Source organism: Acanthochromis polyacanthus, chromosome 8 (assembly GCF_021347895.1).
Source record: "Acanthochromis polyacanthus isolate Apoly-LR-REF ecotype Palm Island chromosome 8, KAUST_Apoly_ChrSc, whole genome shotgun sequence".
Classification (NCBI taxonomy): domain Eukaryota; kingdom Metazoa; phylum Chordata; class Actinopteri; family Pomacentridae; genus Acanthochromis; species Acanthochromis polyacanthus.
The window spans coordinates 25,250,472-25,264,712 of record NC_067120.1 but is presented as its reverse complement, the minus strand read 5'-3'; the positions used below and the strand labels follow the sequence as shown (position 1 = coordinate 25,264,712).

Genomic DNA, 14,241 nt, shown 5'->3' with positions numbered 1-14,241 from the left:
CCCTGACGTCCAACTCTCCTCTCACTCTCAGATGAAATTTGCTTGCCTAATGCAGCAGCCCCAGAATAGCATCCTGGGGGCATCTTGGCTGTCCCTTTCGCCAAACTTGAGCCTCCCTCCTTAGTGCTCGACCCTTCCATCTCCTTATTGAGTGCCAGCAAAGGGAGAGGGGGGAACTGAGGATGTTGACCCTGCCCCACCACAGGGACGACCTCGCCTCCGAGCCAGTTTTTCAGCCAATAGGGATGCAGAGTGGATCAAATATCACTATAACAGAAGGACATAATCAGCGCGGTAAGTTTGCAGAACCTTACAGCCTGTCTTGGCCAGCAGGAGCTCGCTTCTTTCAGCTTTTCTGAGGTAAGGAAGAAGGGGAGAGAATGAGAGTGTGAATGATAGAGAGGAAGCTCAAGTACAATGTCCCAAAACATCACCCAAACTGAGGACAGCTGAGTCCACGTGTTAAAATCACTGCCACGACTAGCAGAGACTATTGCCAATGTCAGGGGCGGGAAAGAAACAGTTGGGTCAGTGAATCACAGAAAAAACAGGCCTCCATTGGAAGCCCTCACTGTGATCTTTGGTGTTTGAACTCTGGGGTCGGAAATTTAGTGCTTGATTGCAGCTGAGTGCCTAAGAAGCTGAGAAGCAATGAGTTTATGGTACCTTGCAATATTTCTGTATTTCTAAAAAATTGATGTATTTTTTGCAGTTTAAAACCATGTAAAATGTTTAAATTCAAAATTTGAGAGGTGCTAAAGTTCTTTGGATTCTTGCCAGACATGCTGCTGGACTTTGTTGTTGTTTCTGTGGAGATTTGGTTTGAATCCAGTGACCCAGTGGAGGTTCATACCTGAGGGATTTACAGATGGCTTAAAACCTTTGAAGCAGCTTTCCGCTTCAGGAGACAGAAGATGATACTAATGAGTTATGCAACACCATAAGAATAGCGGCAAAGCATCCTGTTGTTTTTAGTATTTGAAGTCATTGCTCTCTTTTTTAGATTGCAGGTTTTCTTGTGTTATACTTGAAATTTTGTGGATATCCATTAGCGAAGTTTTGAATGTGTGTTGCACCTGTGTACATTAAAGCACAGATAGCTTGAGACACTTTACCATCCTGAGTCCAGCATCTTAAGCCTGGTTTAAAGGAATCATCTAAATGTGGAGTGTTTATTCTGACTACTGTTATTTCATAGTGGTGTAAACACATTGAGTTTGGAATTTACAAGTTTCAAAGAACAAATTCCGAGAAGCCAGGCATTAGACCTATAACCTTCATGACTGCCTTTCAGAGTTTATTTTAATTCTTGAGCAAAGTGGCTTAAGTTGACAGGGAGCCTTAGGAAGATGATTGAAGGAGCCATGTGAGAGGACAGCCAGATAAGGAAATGAAGGTGGAATTATGGGTAGTGGTCCAGGGGAAGGAACCTAATCTTTAACGTTGGGTCCACGGAAACTGGATCTGGGACCTGTGCAGCTGTCTTTTGGAAATAGTTGTGATGTCTGGATGCCTTCATGGTTGCTAATCGAGATAATGGGGAACTAAATCTGAAATCTAATCACTGACAGATTTAATTATGTAGGGGTCACATTTGTTTATCATTGCAGAGTTAGGACATTACATCCAATCTGGAATTTTACAACTAAATACCGACAGATCATATGCAGAGACTGATTTTACAGATAACAGAATTTGATAGAAGCTGTAAAGAAATGGAGTAGTAAGTTCCTTAAGAGAAGAAGATTGCATCCATTTAAAGTCAAACAGATGCGAAGATTGATTTTTTTTTTTTTTTTGCAACCTTAGTCGAGTCTCCCAGAAGTAGAAAACAGACAGTTAGCATAAATCTAACTGTGGCTTTCTTCTCACTTAACACAAGAGAAGCAGATTCAGGACTGAGGATCGAATTTCAGTCCAAAGTGTAACGCTAATTATAAACCGAAGTATGTGAAAAACCTTGGGAATGGTTCAAATGCTCTGCAAAACATGTCAACTGATGATGAACTAATGATTTCAGAAAGAATCTACATAAAGATTATTTTAGTTTGATGAGGTGGGGGATAAAAACGTGGAGGAAAGCAGGGTGGGGTTGGGTCAGGGTGGGGCCAACAGCACACATTTAAGACATCTGCAACATAATCCTGAGCTATAAATACAGCCAGCTGGACATTCACTCTTTACAGGCAGACTTGAAGTTTCTGTCTTTTCTCTTGATTTCAGGTTGCAAAGTCCACTGTCACCATGTCTGACACAGAGGATGTGTAAGTTAATTCACATTTTCACACACTCATTCAAAACCTTTAACCCTTTTTAAGTAGTTTGACAAAATACATTTAACCCAAGATCCACATGTGACCTTTTTGTTTGTCAAAGTGATACCAACTGCATTTCTATGTTGGTTTCCACACAGATGAAATCTGTAGAAAATTCTAATATGCACAGCTTGTGCTCCATTATTTTGTCAAACTACTGTTTCCACTCTCAAGCACAAACTCTCTTATTCAATTTTAACGAGAAGCTTAAATTCTAATCACTTTTATTTTCTGTCTTGCAGTGGGGTTGAGGGTAAGTACCGCCATTTTCCCTATTTAAACAAACAAACAAAAAAAAGTTAAATTCCAAAGATTAGGTCCAGGTACAGCCAGGAGTTCCATGCTAAATCCCACGATTATTTTTTAATCTTGCCTAACTGACTTTCCATCCCTCTATAGAGATGTATTTGCTCTGGAAAAATTCGTATGTTTGCAGGTTTGGCTTGACTCCTCCAGATTCAAGTTGTGCAACAACGCTGTCTCTTTCCAGCAAATCTGCACATATGTTGTCCTCTTGCTGTAGCATGGTTGCAGGCACCAACTCTGACAACAGGATGGTGTCAAATGTGCTGAGTGAAATTAAAATCTAAATCTATAAAATATATTTCACCTGCACTGACCTGCTGGCAGAGACCTGCAGCTCTGCATGATCATCTGCACTGTGCAGTCCTCCTGAGCAGGACACAAGTGATGTCAAAGTCCTGCCTTTAAACTCTGATCTGCTCATGAGGACTGTTTGTGTATGCTTAGCATGATCCCCAGTGTACCCAAATTTTGCATTTATATTGTGTCAAAATGGGTACAAATGGGATCTTTTGATAATGTTCTTCTGCTCCTTTCTTTCTCGGATGGACGTGAAGAATACGATGGTAAGACACAACCTGAAGACTTCAGATGACAAGTTTTACACCATTGATACTAATTTTTCAGTCACTTCTAAAGCCGTGTGTTCTTACCTTCACATGTAATTTTTGTGGCATGCTGGTTAATACTAACAGTAGCTGAGACGAATGAAAAGGCACAGGGATAAAAATCTCTTTTTTCTTTGACTACATCAAGTTGTAGTGCAGGTATATCCAGGAAGCAATCACATTTCATCCATCAATGACTGATCTTTTCCTTGATGTGACCGCTTGCTATTTCACCTGCTTTAGTGCCATCTGCTGGCAGTTCTTCCAAACTGCCTGTCCATAAACCTCCTCAAATCTCACATCTCCCTCTCACCTACTCATCCCAACCACTTCTTTCCCTTTTCACTGTCTCCTGCTTCAATTAACCCTCTCACCACCCTTCCTCTCCTTTGGTGACTCGCTGCATGTTGTATAGCTGTAGAAGAGGAGGTAGTAGAGGAAGTAGAGGTGGCCCCTGAGGCGGCCCCTGAGCCAGAGCCAGAGCCAGAGCCTGAACCAGAACCAGAACCAGTGGTAGAACCAGAGCCAGAACCAGAACCAGAGCCAGAGAAAGAGCCTGAGCCTGAAGGTATGTGGCATGAAGGGGGGAAAGGGGTATTTTATAATCCTTTCCCAGGAGTCAGGTGCGCTCCAGCTACAGCCAAAAAGACGGACCCCACTAATCCTGACTCGCACACATGTCCACCATGTCTGCTAATGCTAACACTGCCTTCCTTTCACCTGTGGACAAAGTCAAAAATAGCGCTTGTAAGGCCCAAGTTGGACGTGAAGACCTTTTACAGATATATAACATACTGAAATGATCTTACCCAAAGCATTCTACAGTTCTGATATAACTGATATTAGCAGGCTGATATTTTTGAATTAAAATTTCTTTGAGCTGATATAAATAACCAGAACCATCCCCACATCAGAAGCTTGTAAAAATTCATGAATTCATTTCTAAATAGAAGTGGAAATAATGCTTCAAATCCTTGAGTCAACTTAGAAACCAACAAAGTAAATAAATAAATAAATGTTTTCTTCTAGTAAAATTTAAATAAATGAATTAATAACTGTTGTAGTAAAGATGGAAGTTGAACTATAAAAAAACAGTCATTTTAGCTACTGATATGCAGGCAATTCCACATATTGTCATTGTTTTAACTAAATAACTAGTCTTTTACTAGTTCATGCTGACTGGTAATATTTCACATTTGGCCATATTTGAGAATTTACATGTGCTAAGCTGCAGCAGATCAGCTGTCTGCCTTAGTTGGACTGAGTTCAGCTGTTTGGATGTACAGTTTGCTGGTCCAGTGCGCCTGCTAACACTGTTGTCTATTCTGCTTTTGTTTTCGATGCTTGCTGCATGCAGAGACCATTGAAGAGGAAGGTATGTTGATTTAAAAACTTCTGATGAAATCTGAAATCCGTTTTTCTGGTTTTGGAAGGACTCCAGTGTACAGGTCTGACATCTGTTCTCAGGGAATGCCTGCTGTTTGTCCAAATTTTATCTTGTTGTCAAAACCCAGGAGCGCTGCCCAATTAGCACTAAGAAGCCAACATCCAAATTTGTAGAAAACACACTATTGAAATGCTTACTGAAGGAGTTTAGAGAAAAATTGAAACTAGTGGAGAAGAAGGGTGAAAGAATATGTATTGCTAACACGTGCTTCACTGCACAGCGACCCCACCTTTACCCTCCGGCTATGCCACTCATCATCTGCATGGCATGGAGCTGCCAGAATCTGGGTTAAAAGAAGACAAGGAAAATGGAAAATGACTTTTGTCTTGCTTGTGTCCAATACTTTTGGGGGTCAAGCCAAAAAAAACAAGCCAAAAAAAACATGACACATACTGTAGGTATGGCGCACGATAATCAAAAAAGATGCTGGACAAATTAAAACCTCTAAAGCTGAACACTTAAGCAATATGAAGACACTGATGTCATTTTTTGTTATATTACAACACTGTGTTAACAATTCAAATTTACTGTAACTGCACTCAATTCTAGATTGTTCTGTGATGTTCACATAACTTAATAATCCCTTAAACTCTTTGGTTCTGTTCTTCATACATCTGTGTTTAGATGTGTACTCATATTTGACCGTTGGTCTAACCCTAACTTAAAATAAGGCTGTCATTTGAATGAATTTAATTTGACCTATAGACACAAAACCCTAAAGTTTAATCCATGTAGTGCTTGAGAGAATTTAAACAATCTGTTCTGTTTTCTAACCCAATGACATGTACTCATCCCTTCTTCATTTTTTAACCTGCAGAGGAGAAGCCAAAGTTCAAGTAAGTTTCCTTTTCATGTAGTTGGACTTTAAGTGATTTTTATAGAGAACTTTGTTCTGAGCCATTTGGTTGACAAAACAAAAGCAACATTTTAATCAGCAATATGCCAGTGCACTCAAGACCCCAACACTTTCCTGCAGGCCCAGTGCTCCAAAGATCCCCGATGGTGAGAAAGTGGACTTTGATGTAAGTAAATCTGAAGTGAGGACAGAAAGGGTTTCTGTTGATCTGTGGTGTTTTCTGCCTGGCTGACTCTTTTTTCTGTTTTTTCCACTCTGCAGGACATCCAGAAGAAACGTCAGAACAAGGATCTGATTGAGCTGCAGGCCCTGATCGATGCTCACTTTGAGCACAGAAAGAAGGAGGAAGAGGAGCTGATTGCACTCAAGGAGAGGATTGTAAGTTCTGAAATTACTAAATTAAGTGAAAATATACAGCAGCTTTAGAACATGTTAAAGGGATTCAAATTGTTTTACAGATGAGTAATATAACAGATCAAAGGAAGGGCAAGCACGGGGGGGGGGGGGGGGGGGGGGGATCATGTGTCAAATCAATAATAAAACCAATAAATTAATAACAAGAATAGTACTCAGACAGTGGCTGCTCAGCTGTCGTATGATTTCCGACAGATGAAATCTTTAACACTTTGCGCAACATGGGTCAAAAGTGACCCAAATCCAATGGAAAATGGGAATCTCTTGACCGACACTACGCATCAAAGGGTTACAAAATTCATGGAACACAGCGGTCAATTTGTAGTAGGATCACAATCATGCGATCATCAGCAGACAGCTGACATACAGTATAGTGTTCACTTGTAGTCATAGCTACACTGACACCGTGACCTTCCCTGAAAATTTTATCCAAATCCATTTGTCTGTTTTTGAGTAATGTTGCCAACAGACAGACAAACAGACAGACAAACCAACGCGATCGTCACATAACTCTGCCGCATTCCTTGGCGGAGTAATAAGGACACAAATGAAATAACATGGTATAGAATTAATCATGACAGCAATAAAATAATATTTTAAAATATGAATAATTAAACAAAATAAATGCTCATGAACTGTGTATGATGATGAACTCTTTAAAATAAAGGCTTCCTTAAAGCTCTCATACCATTAAAATAGCTTTTTGTCAGGAGTTTAACACCATTGTCAGTCCTGAAGCCAAACAGAATGAACCAAAACGGACATTCTTGAATGCTGTGCAATGGGGAGACAACACTTGTCCCTCTCCTCTGGAGTTCAGAATTGTGTTTGCCTTCAGTGTGTAGAGTGTAGTGACAAAGCTGTGTAGAATAAAACAGTTTTAACCCTTTGTTTGTTGCCATTCTGCAGGAGAAGCGTCGTGCTGAGAGGGCCGAGCAGCAGAGGGTCCGTGCTGAAAAGGACAAGGAGCGCCAGGCCAGACGTGAGGTTTGTGATTTTGTCACATTCTTAAAACAGACGTTTCATTTTATTGCTAATTGATATGAAGGGAAGGAAAACAGTCTAATTCTCAAATGAGGAAAAAAAAAGATTAATAATTTATATCATCATTTGTATCGTTATTTATCCTTTCATTTTCACATTTTCAATATGTGCTGAAATTTCTGCTGCAGTTCGTTTGTTACTTTGAGTCCCAGGAACTGAAGGAGATGTCTCACTCTGAGGGGTTTCTTGTGAATATAGGAGGAGAGGCGGATCAAGGAGGAGACTGATGCCAAGAAGAAGGCAGATGAGGAGGCTAAGAAGAAGTCTGCTCTCTCCAGCATGGGGTCCAACTACAGCAGTCACCTGCAGAGAGTCAGTACACGCACACGTGCTCACAGACACACACACACATGTCCACGTACAAGCTACACTTCCGTGCAAAAATTTGAAGTCACTTAAAAATGTCCTTATTTTTGAAAGAAAAACATTTTTTTTAATGATGATAACATTGAATTAATCGGAAATACAGTCTAGATATTGTTGATGTGGTAAATGACTATTCTAGCTTGAAACAGCTGATTTTTAATGGCTCCTGTTCCCCTATGACACATAGGGTTACAGAGAACCATTTTCAGAACTTTCTAGTACTTTAAAGTAAATAACCTATGGCTGTTTATCTGTATTGGTACTAAACAGGCTGACCAGAAGAGAGGAGGAAAGAAAGAGACTGAGAGAGAGAAGAAGAAGAAGATCTTGGCCGCCAGACGCAAGGCACTCAACATCGACCATCTGAACGAAGACAAGCTGAAGTACGACTCAACACCTTGACACACTGTTCTCTGGGCGTTCATATTCATTTCTAAAAGCCCTCAATGTTTAGAAGTTAGTCTTAAACATACAGTACCAGTTTCTGTTATTTTCTACGTTGTCAAACAAAATTGAAGTCAAAACTATGAATTATAATGTGGATCTAAGTAACAAGTAAAAAAGTAGTAAAATAAGATTCAGATTTTGAATTTGTCACTGTGGCCACTTTTTCATCGCCATGTTCATGAGATCTTCACCTGGAGTTTTTCCAGCAGTCTTGATAGAGTTTCAATGTGCAAAGCTGTCATCAAGGCAGTGACAACTTTAAGGAAACTAAAATATGAAACATATTTTGTTTTAATGCTTCTTTACTTAACACATAGTTAAATATATGTTGTGCCATCATTACACACTGTAAAATGAGAACTTGTGTCCAAAAATTTGATTTTAATTTAAAGCATTATAGGACGCAAATCCTCTTCTCTTTGATCATCAGTCTTTCTGTTTGCAGCATTTTTTTTCCAACCATGTCCTTGTGTCTGCTGCAGGGATAAGATCAATGAGCTGCATGAATGGATGACTCAGCTGGAGTCTGAGAAGTTCGACCACATGGAGAGACTGAAGAGGCAGAAGTATGAGGTGAGACTTTGTCCATGTTGGGTTCAGGCCACAGTGATTTTCATTGTTTGCTATCCTTAAGTAAACAGGTTCTCAGCCTTCTGAAGTTTACGATCCCATGTTAAGCCAAATGTTATGGAGAAGGGTCATGAGGAAGATATTAGTCACTAACAGATACTATTAAATTATTTCCCTTCTTGAACCTAATAATACAGTAATAACTTCTTCGGGGACAAACATGGTCTCGGTAGCAAGGTTTTGTGGACCCACCTGTCCACCCTGACCTCATCCCTCTGCAGAGTTTGTGACATTTGTTTCTGTTTGACAGAAATTACAGTCACTGTAACTGCTAGAGGGTGTTGTCATTTGAACATACGTATGCATGCAGTATATATACAGTTAGGTCCATAAATATTTGGACACTGACACAATTTTCAGCATTTCAGCTCTGTACACCATCACAATGGTTGAAATAAAATAATCAAGATGTCCTTTAAGTGCAGACTTTCAGCTTTAATATGAGGGTATTTACATCCAAATCAGGTGAACGGTGGCGGAATAACAGCACACTTTATTTGTACCCTCCATCTTTTGAAGGGACCAAAAGTAATTGGACAAACTGACATCATTATGAATCAAATTGTAACTAATTATTTGGTTCAATGACAGCCTGATTTTTTAAGTACGTAACTCTAAGAAATATGCCTGTTCATGAGATTACTCATCTGATATCTTGATCAAAATAAGTCTAAATTTAAAAATTTATACGACAGATGGATTTTTTTCTGTGATTTAATTTACAGTTTTTTGAAAAAAAACTCCATGGTATGCACTTCCTCTCCCTGTATTTCCATACGTTTGTATTTCTATCTGCTTGACCTGTTGTTTAAGATTAACGCGTTTTTACTATCTTTTCCTTAAGATTTTTTTAGCTCAGTGAAACTACATTTGACTAGCTCATTTTAAATAAATTTAAGAAATTCCAACGGCATAGAAGTAAAATCCACAGGTTCCTCAACTGTACCAGCTATGCTGTTGCTGGTGTCCTGAGGTGAATCGCTCTCCACCTCTGGATTTGAAACCTCAATGTACTCTTTCTCCAGGTTACAACCCTGCGTAAGAGAGTGGAGGAGCTCAGTAAATTGTAAGTAGTAGAGCTGAGTAGTGTTCTGTCTGCTGGCTTCAGGCTCGCTGCATGTTAGCATGAAGGAAAGTTGCAGAACCAGAGCACTGGAACCGGCCAAAGTCGGGACAAACTACAGAAGAAAAAAAAAGTGAAAAGTTTGTTTTAAAGATGACATCTGTTCACTTAAAACCATTTTAAAGTTGCTTTTCATCATTTTAAGGAGCACTACAGCTACAAGAATTAATCTCACAAAGACAAAAATTCATCACTGTGGGCTCAGGATTAAAATTTAGTTAATGACTTGAAATACTGACAAAACTGAAAACTGGGCCTCCACGATAACAAATAAAGCAAAAAACATCTAATATTCAATTATAAATAATTGCCTTAGTGTTTAATTAATGAGAAGAAAGTTTTCTTTAGAAAGCTAGAAATGACAACTATAGATATTTTCTTGTTACGTAGAAAAAAATTCTGTTATAATAAAAGCATGTTTCCTTTTTTTTGGTGTAGTTGTAAAGTCATAATATGTCAAAAAATATCTGATTTCAATAGAAATTCAGTAGTTGTTACCCCATACTGCAATGCAAATAATGCAAATTCAGTTTATAAACACAGTGTTTTAATCCTCCGACATTCAGACAAGATGAATACTGAGAAAAACATTCTGTGTATTAATTGTCCTCTACTACTATTCAAGTCTGTATCTTGTTTTTTTTAACACAACAAAAATGTGGCAACATTTCATCAAGGTTGACTCATAGCATAAGCTCAAGGGATGTCATTTTAAAATGAAACTTTTCAGTTGTGAGTAGATAAATGATGTAAAGTAGATGTAGTATGACTGAGAAGCTCAGATTTAACATCACAGTCAGGTGGGTGCGTATGCGGTCAAACAGGTAAGTAAGAGCCTCTTGAGGTTTCAGACTCATGTCAACGCCAAAGCCAAGACCAAAGCCAAGATCAAAGCCAAGACCAAAGCCCTCCTAAATGTCTTTGTTCCTTCTTGGGAAACCACAACAGTCATCTCAATGAAGCAGTGATCATAATGTCATACTTACCAACTGCTTGACCTGAGAGGTAATGAAAATCTGTTGTGAGGTCAGCATACACCCCTGATTTGAGGAATATTAGGATCAAAATATATGATTGAAGGCATGACCCCATCACAGTTTTCCATGATTCAAGCAGCTTTCAGTCCACGGAGCCTGCTAAGAGGAAGAAAAGGGGAAGGGAGTTGGTCCCCTCAGAGGTAAACGTGTCCTGCTGCATGTTGCTGCTGTGTCGTTTTTCAAGTTCTCACGTACAGGAATCGGATTGACGAATTGCAGAAGCAGTAAGTACAAAAAATAACTTCATTGAATTCCAGCTGTGGCTCAGGTGGTAGAGTGGGTAGTCCAATGATCGAAGGGTTGGCGGTTCAATTCCCGCTCTCGCCTAGTCATGTGCTGTTGTGTCCTTGGGCAAGACACTTAACCCACCTTACCTCCAGTGCTCTTCACTGGTGTATGAATGCGTGTGAATGTTGGTGGTGGTCAGAGGGGCCGTAGGCGCGGATTGGCAGCCACGCTTCCGTCCGCCCCAGAGTGAGAATGTGTGAGCGCATGGTTGAATGGAAGCAATTGTTGTATAAGCGCTTTGAGTACTCTGATGAGTAGTAAAACGCTATATAAGAGCAAGTCCATTCAAGCTGTTGTCTGGGTGAATGTCACACTCTCCCCTCTTCAAGACATAACTGTCCTAACAGTGGGGGCAGTTTATGGCAAACTGCTACACTTATGGGTCTGTTCCAGCTGCTGATGGATTAGACATCAAGCTATACTCCTGTTTGGGGTCACTTAGAAATAACCTTGTTTTTGAAAGAAATGCATTTTTTTTCAATGAAGATAACATTAAATAAATCTGAAATCCAGTCTAGACATTGTTGATGTGGGAAATGACTATTCTAGCTGGAAACGGCTGATTTTTAATGGAACATCTACATAGAGGTACAGAGGTCCATTTCCAGCAACCATCACTCCTGTGTTCCAATGGTACATTGTGTTAGCTAATGGTGTTGAAAGACTAGTTGATGATTAGAAAACCTTTGTGCAATTATGTTAGTACATGAATAAAAGTGTGAGTTTTGATGGAAAACATGAAATTGTCTGGGTGGCCCCAAACTTTTGAACGATACTGTATTTTTCACCTTTTTGTGTCTAATTTTTTTTTAAAAAAAAGCCATAAACAGACCCAAACCCTGCTAACGCCACCAGGTGTAAATGTGGCCCAAGGCCAAACTGTCTGGAAGTCAGCATCGAGCCAGACGGCCGACAGACAAGTTGGGTTCATATCAAAAAATACACAACAGCAGCAGTTTGCCATCAGGTTTTTGGAAATAATATGTATATTTTCATCAGTAAGTTAGAATGTTATCCATTAAAACGTTATCATGAGCTAACAAGCCAAAAATGCACCTGTTCACTTCGAAGAAAGTCTGTCATCGAAGGTTTAGCAGTGTAATGAAGCAGCTGTTAAAGTTGCAGCAGACAGTGTGTAGTGGTGTTCATTAAGTTCACTTGCTAATCCACAAAATGGAGCACAGCTGCTGTGTTTACAGCTACTACTAGTGCATTTGCCATATTAGCTTTTGTCACCTATCTTTACGACCTTAGTCGCACTAGAAAACTAGTTATTTGGAACAAAAAAAAGTCCGGAGTTTGACCAAAACCTGAATCTGTTGTTAATATGGGAGTTATCCCAAAACAGTAAATAAATACATACATATATCAAGCTGTTACTCTTGTTCCTCTTTACAGAGCCCCTCCCTGGTTCACCTGGTAGGCAAAAAATGTCAACATTTGTGTGATCAGATAGCCTAAGTACACAGAAAGGTTTTAGAAATGCAAAGGGGCAAAAAAATTGGTCACAGTTATTAATAATTAATTCATTTGTGCACACAGATAGTCGGAGTGCTAATGTGTTAGCTTTACTTAGCAATCTCTTCACACAGATTTCTACAGCAATAATTTTGCTGCTACATGCACCTGAGGGGCTCTGTAATTTGTAGTTTCTGTGTTTCTTCTCTAATGGATCAAATATTGTTTGTATTTTTTCTCTGTTTTCATTATAACACAGAATTTACATTTACATGTAAATGTAAGGCTCCTGATCGTCCAGTGTCAGTATGTGAGAGACATTCTCTGAAAAAGGATGGATAAAGCTTTACACAGTTTGACTAGTCCATTTAAATACTGACAGTTAGTCAAGAAATTCAAGAAATTGGATAGTTTTGAAACAATTTTTATGATATATCAGTCGAATCGAGATACTCACAAACACGGCTCCAAACAAAATACAATTTTGAGCCAAAATGGAGCATCCTTTTTCAGGGAACTCAGGTTTTTTTTCATACTCACCCTCTCATTTTATTGTGTGATAAATCCATTAAGTTCAAGTAAAAGGAATAGAGTAATTCAGCCTGTGCAGGTAAGTGCTGTATGACAGAGTTCTGCATGTCAACATAAATGTGTGACACATTGTTTAGAAGATTTGCATGTCTGTCATTTTCTTTTTATGTTGTTTTCCCAAGATCACAATTTTTAAAATTAATTGTTCAACCTGACTAATTATTTAGTGGTATGGAAATATTCTCAAATATAAACAACCTAATCATTCTTTCCAGTCTTTCATACCTTATTCTGCTGTAACAGATAAAATGAATTGTCATCTTTCACTTATGTTTGTAATTGAATATTGCATGAAAATACTGAATGAAAGAGCTTTCGTCACATGAAAACTTTGCACAATCAAATAATTATAAAAACAACTGTTGTGTGCAAAGAGACAGTGTATCAGTCAGACTGAGCTTTGGTGTTAGAATGATGTGGGCATAGCACAAAATCAGGGTTCAGTTGATCTCTTCTTAGCTAACATTAAGGTAGTAACTTACCTTTATAAACACTGAACTATGTGTTGGATCTCTTGTGGATCTATTTAACTTTTAACTTGATTTTTTTTCCTGCTTTGCTTTTACCTGACTACTACCAAAGAGTCTTTGAGCAAAGCAACAAGCTGTGCCCTAGTAATCAACTGCTAAACACAACCCAGAATTCTGACATGTTTCCGTATTTTTTTGTATTACAGCAGCAAGAAGGGAGCTGCTGCCCGCCGCAGAAAGTAGATGCACTCAGCCTGCCACTGCTCAGCAACCAAACTGCAATCATCTCGGACACGCGCCTGATGAAGCAGCACACACCGTGGCGAAGGTTATAGCTCAGAAGAAGCCAGTAACGCTAAGGTTTACCCTGCAGTTTCCCAACAACATCCTGATATATGCAACCAGGAGCCTTTAGCTGCTGTTCACTAGCAATAAAAATCACTAAACGTATTCGCCATCACACTTTCTCACCCTCGGCTGTTTGGTTCTCAGTATTTTTGTAAATAAAGTGTGACTCCTCAAGCCATGTCTGTAGATCTGTTGTTATTCAGAAATCAATAAAGTTCAGTGTTTTTAGATGTGCAATTTTAAAGTCATTTGTTCAACACTGTTTTCTAACTGCAGAGTTGAATTGAGTATTGAATTTAATGAAGCACAAAATGGAGGATCTGCATTTTCACCACAATTAAAATCCACAGAGGTTAAATCTTGTTTTTGTTTTAATTCAAACTCTATCACAACATTATGGTTTATTTTTAGATTCAAGATTCAAGACCTTTATCACAAACACAGCTATACACAATATAATGTGCAGTGAAATGCATTCAGAAAGTTCTGGTCACTT

The 14,241-nt window shown here is 39.0% G+C and overlaps 1 protein-coding gene across 1 annotated transcript; it reads left to right on the top strand.

Moving 5' to 3' along the window:
* Positions 1 to 232: 232 nt before the first annotated feature.
* On the top strand, positions 233 to 13,919 carry tnnt3a (troponin T type 3a (skeletal, fast)). The gene is made up of 12 exons (XM_022217785.2): positions 233 to 360; positions 2,224 to 2,264; positions 2,558 to 2,568; positions 5,491 to 5,509; positions 5,650 to 5,695; positions 5,791 to 5,907; positions 6,853 to 6,930; positions 7,186 to 7,299; positions 7,624 to 7,736; positions 8,283 to 8,373; positions 9,456 to 9,496; positions 13,604 to 13,919. The coding sequence occupies exons 2-12, from the start codon at positions 2,245 to 2,247 to the stop codon at positions 13,638 to 13,640; spliced, it is 687 nt and encodes a 228-aa protein (XP_022073477.1). The 5' UTR covers positions 233 to 360; positions 2,224 to 2,244; the 3' UTR covers positions 13,641 to 13,919.
* The last annotated feature ends 322 nt before the right edge of the window (positions 13,920 to 14,241 follow it).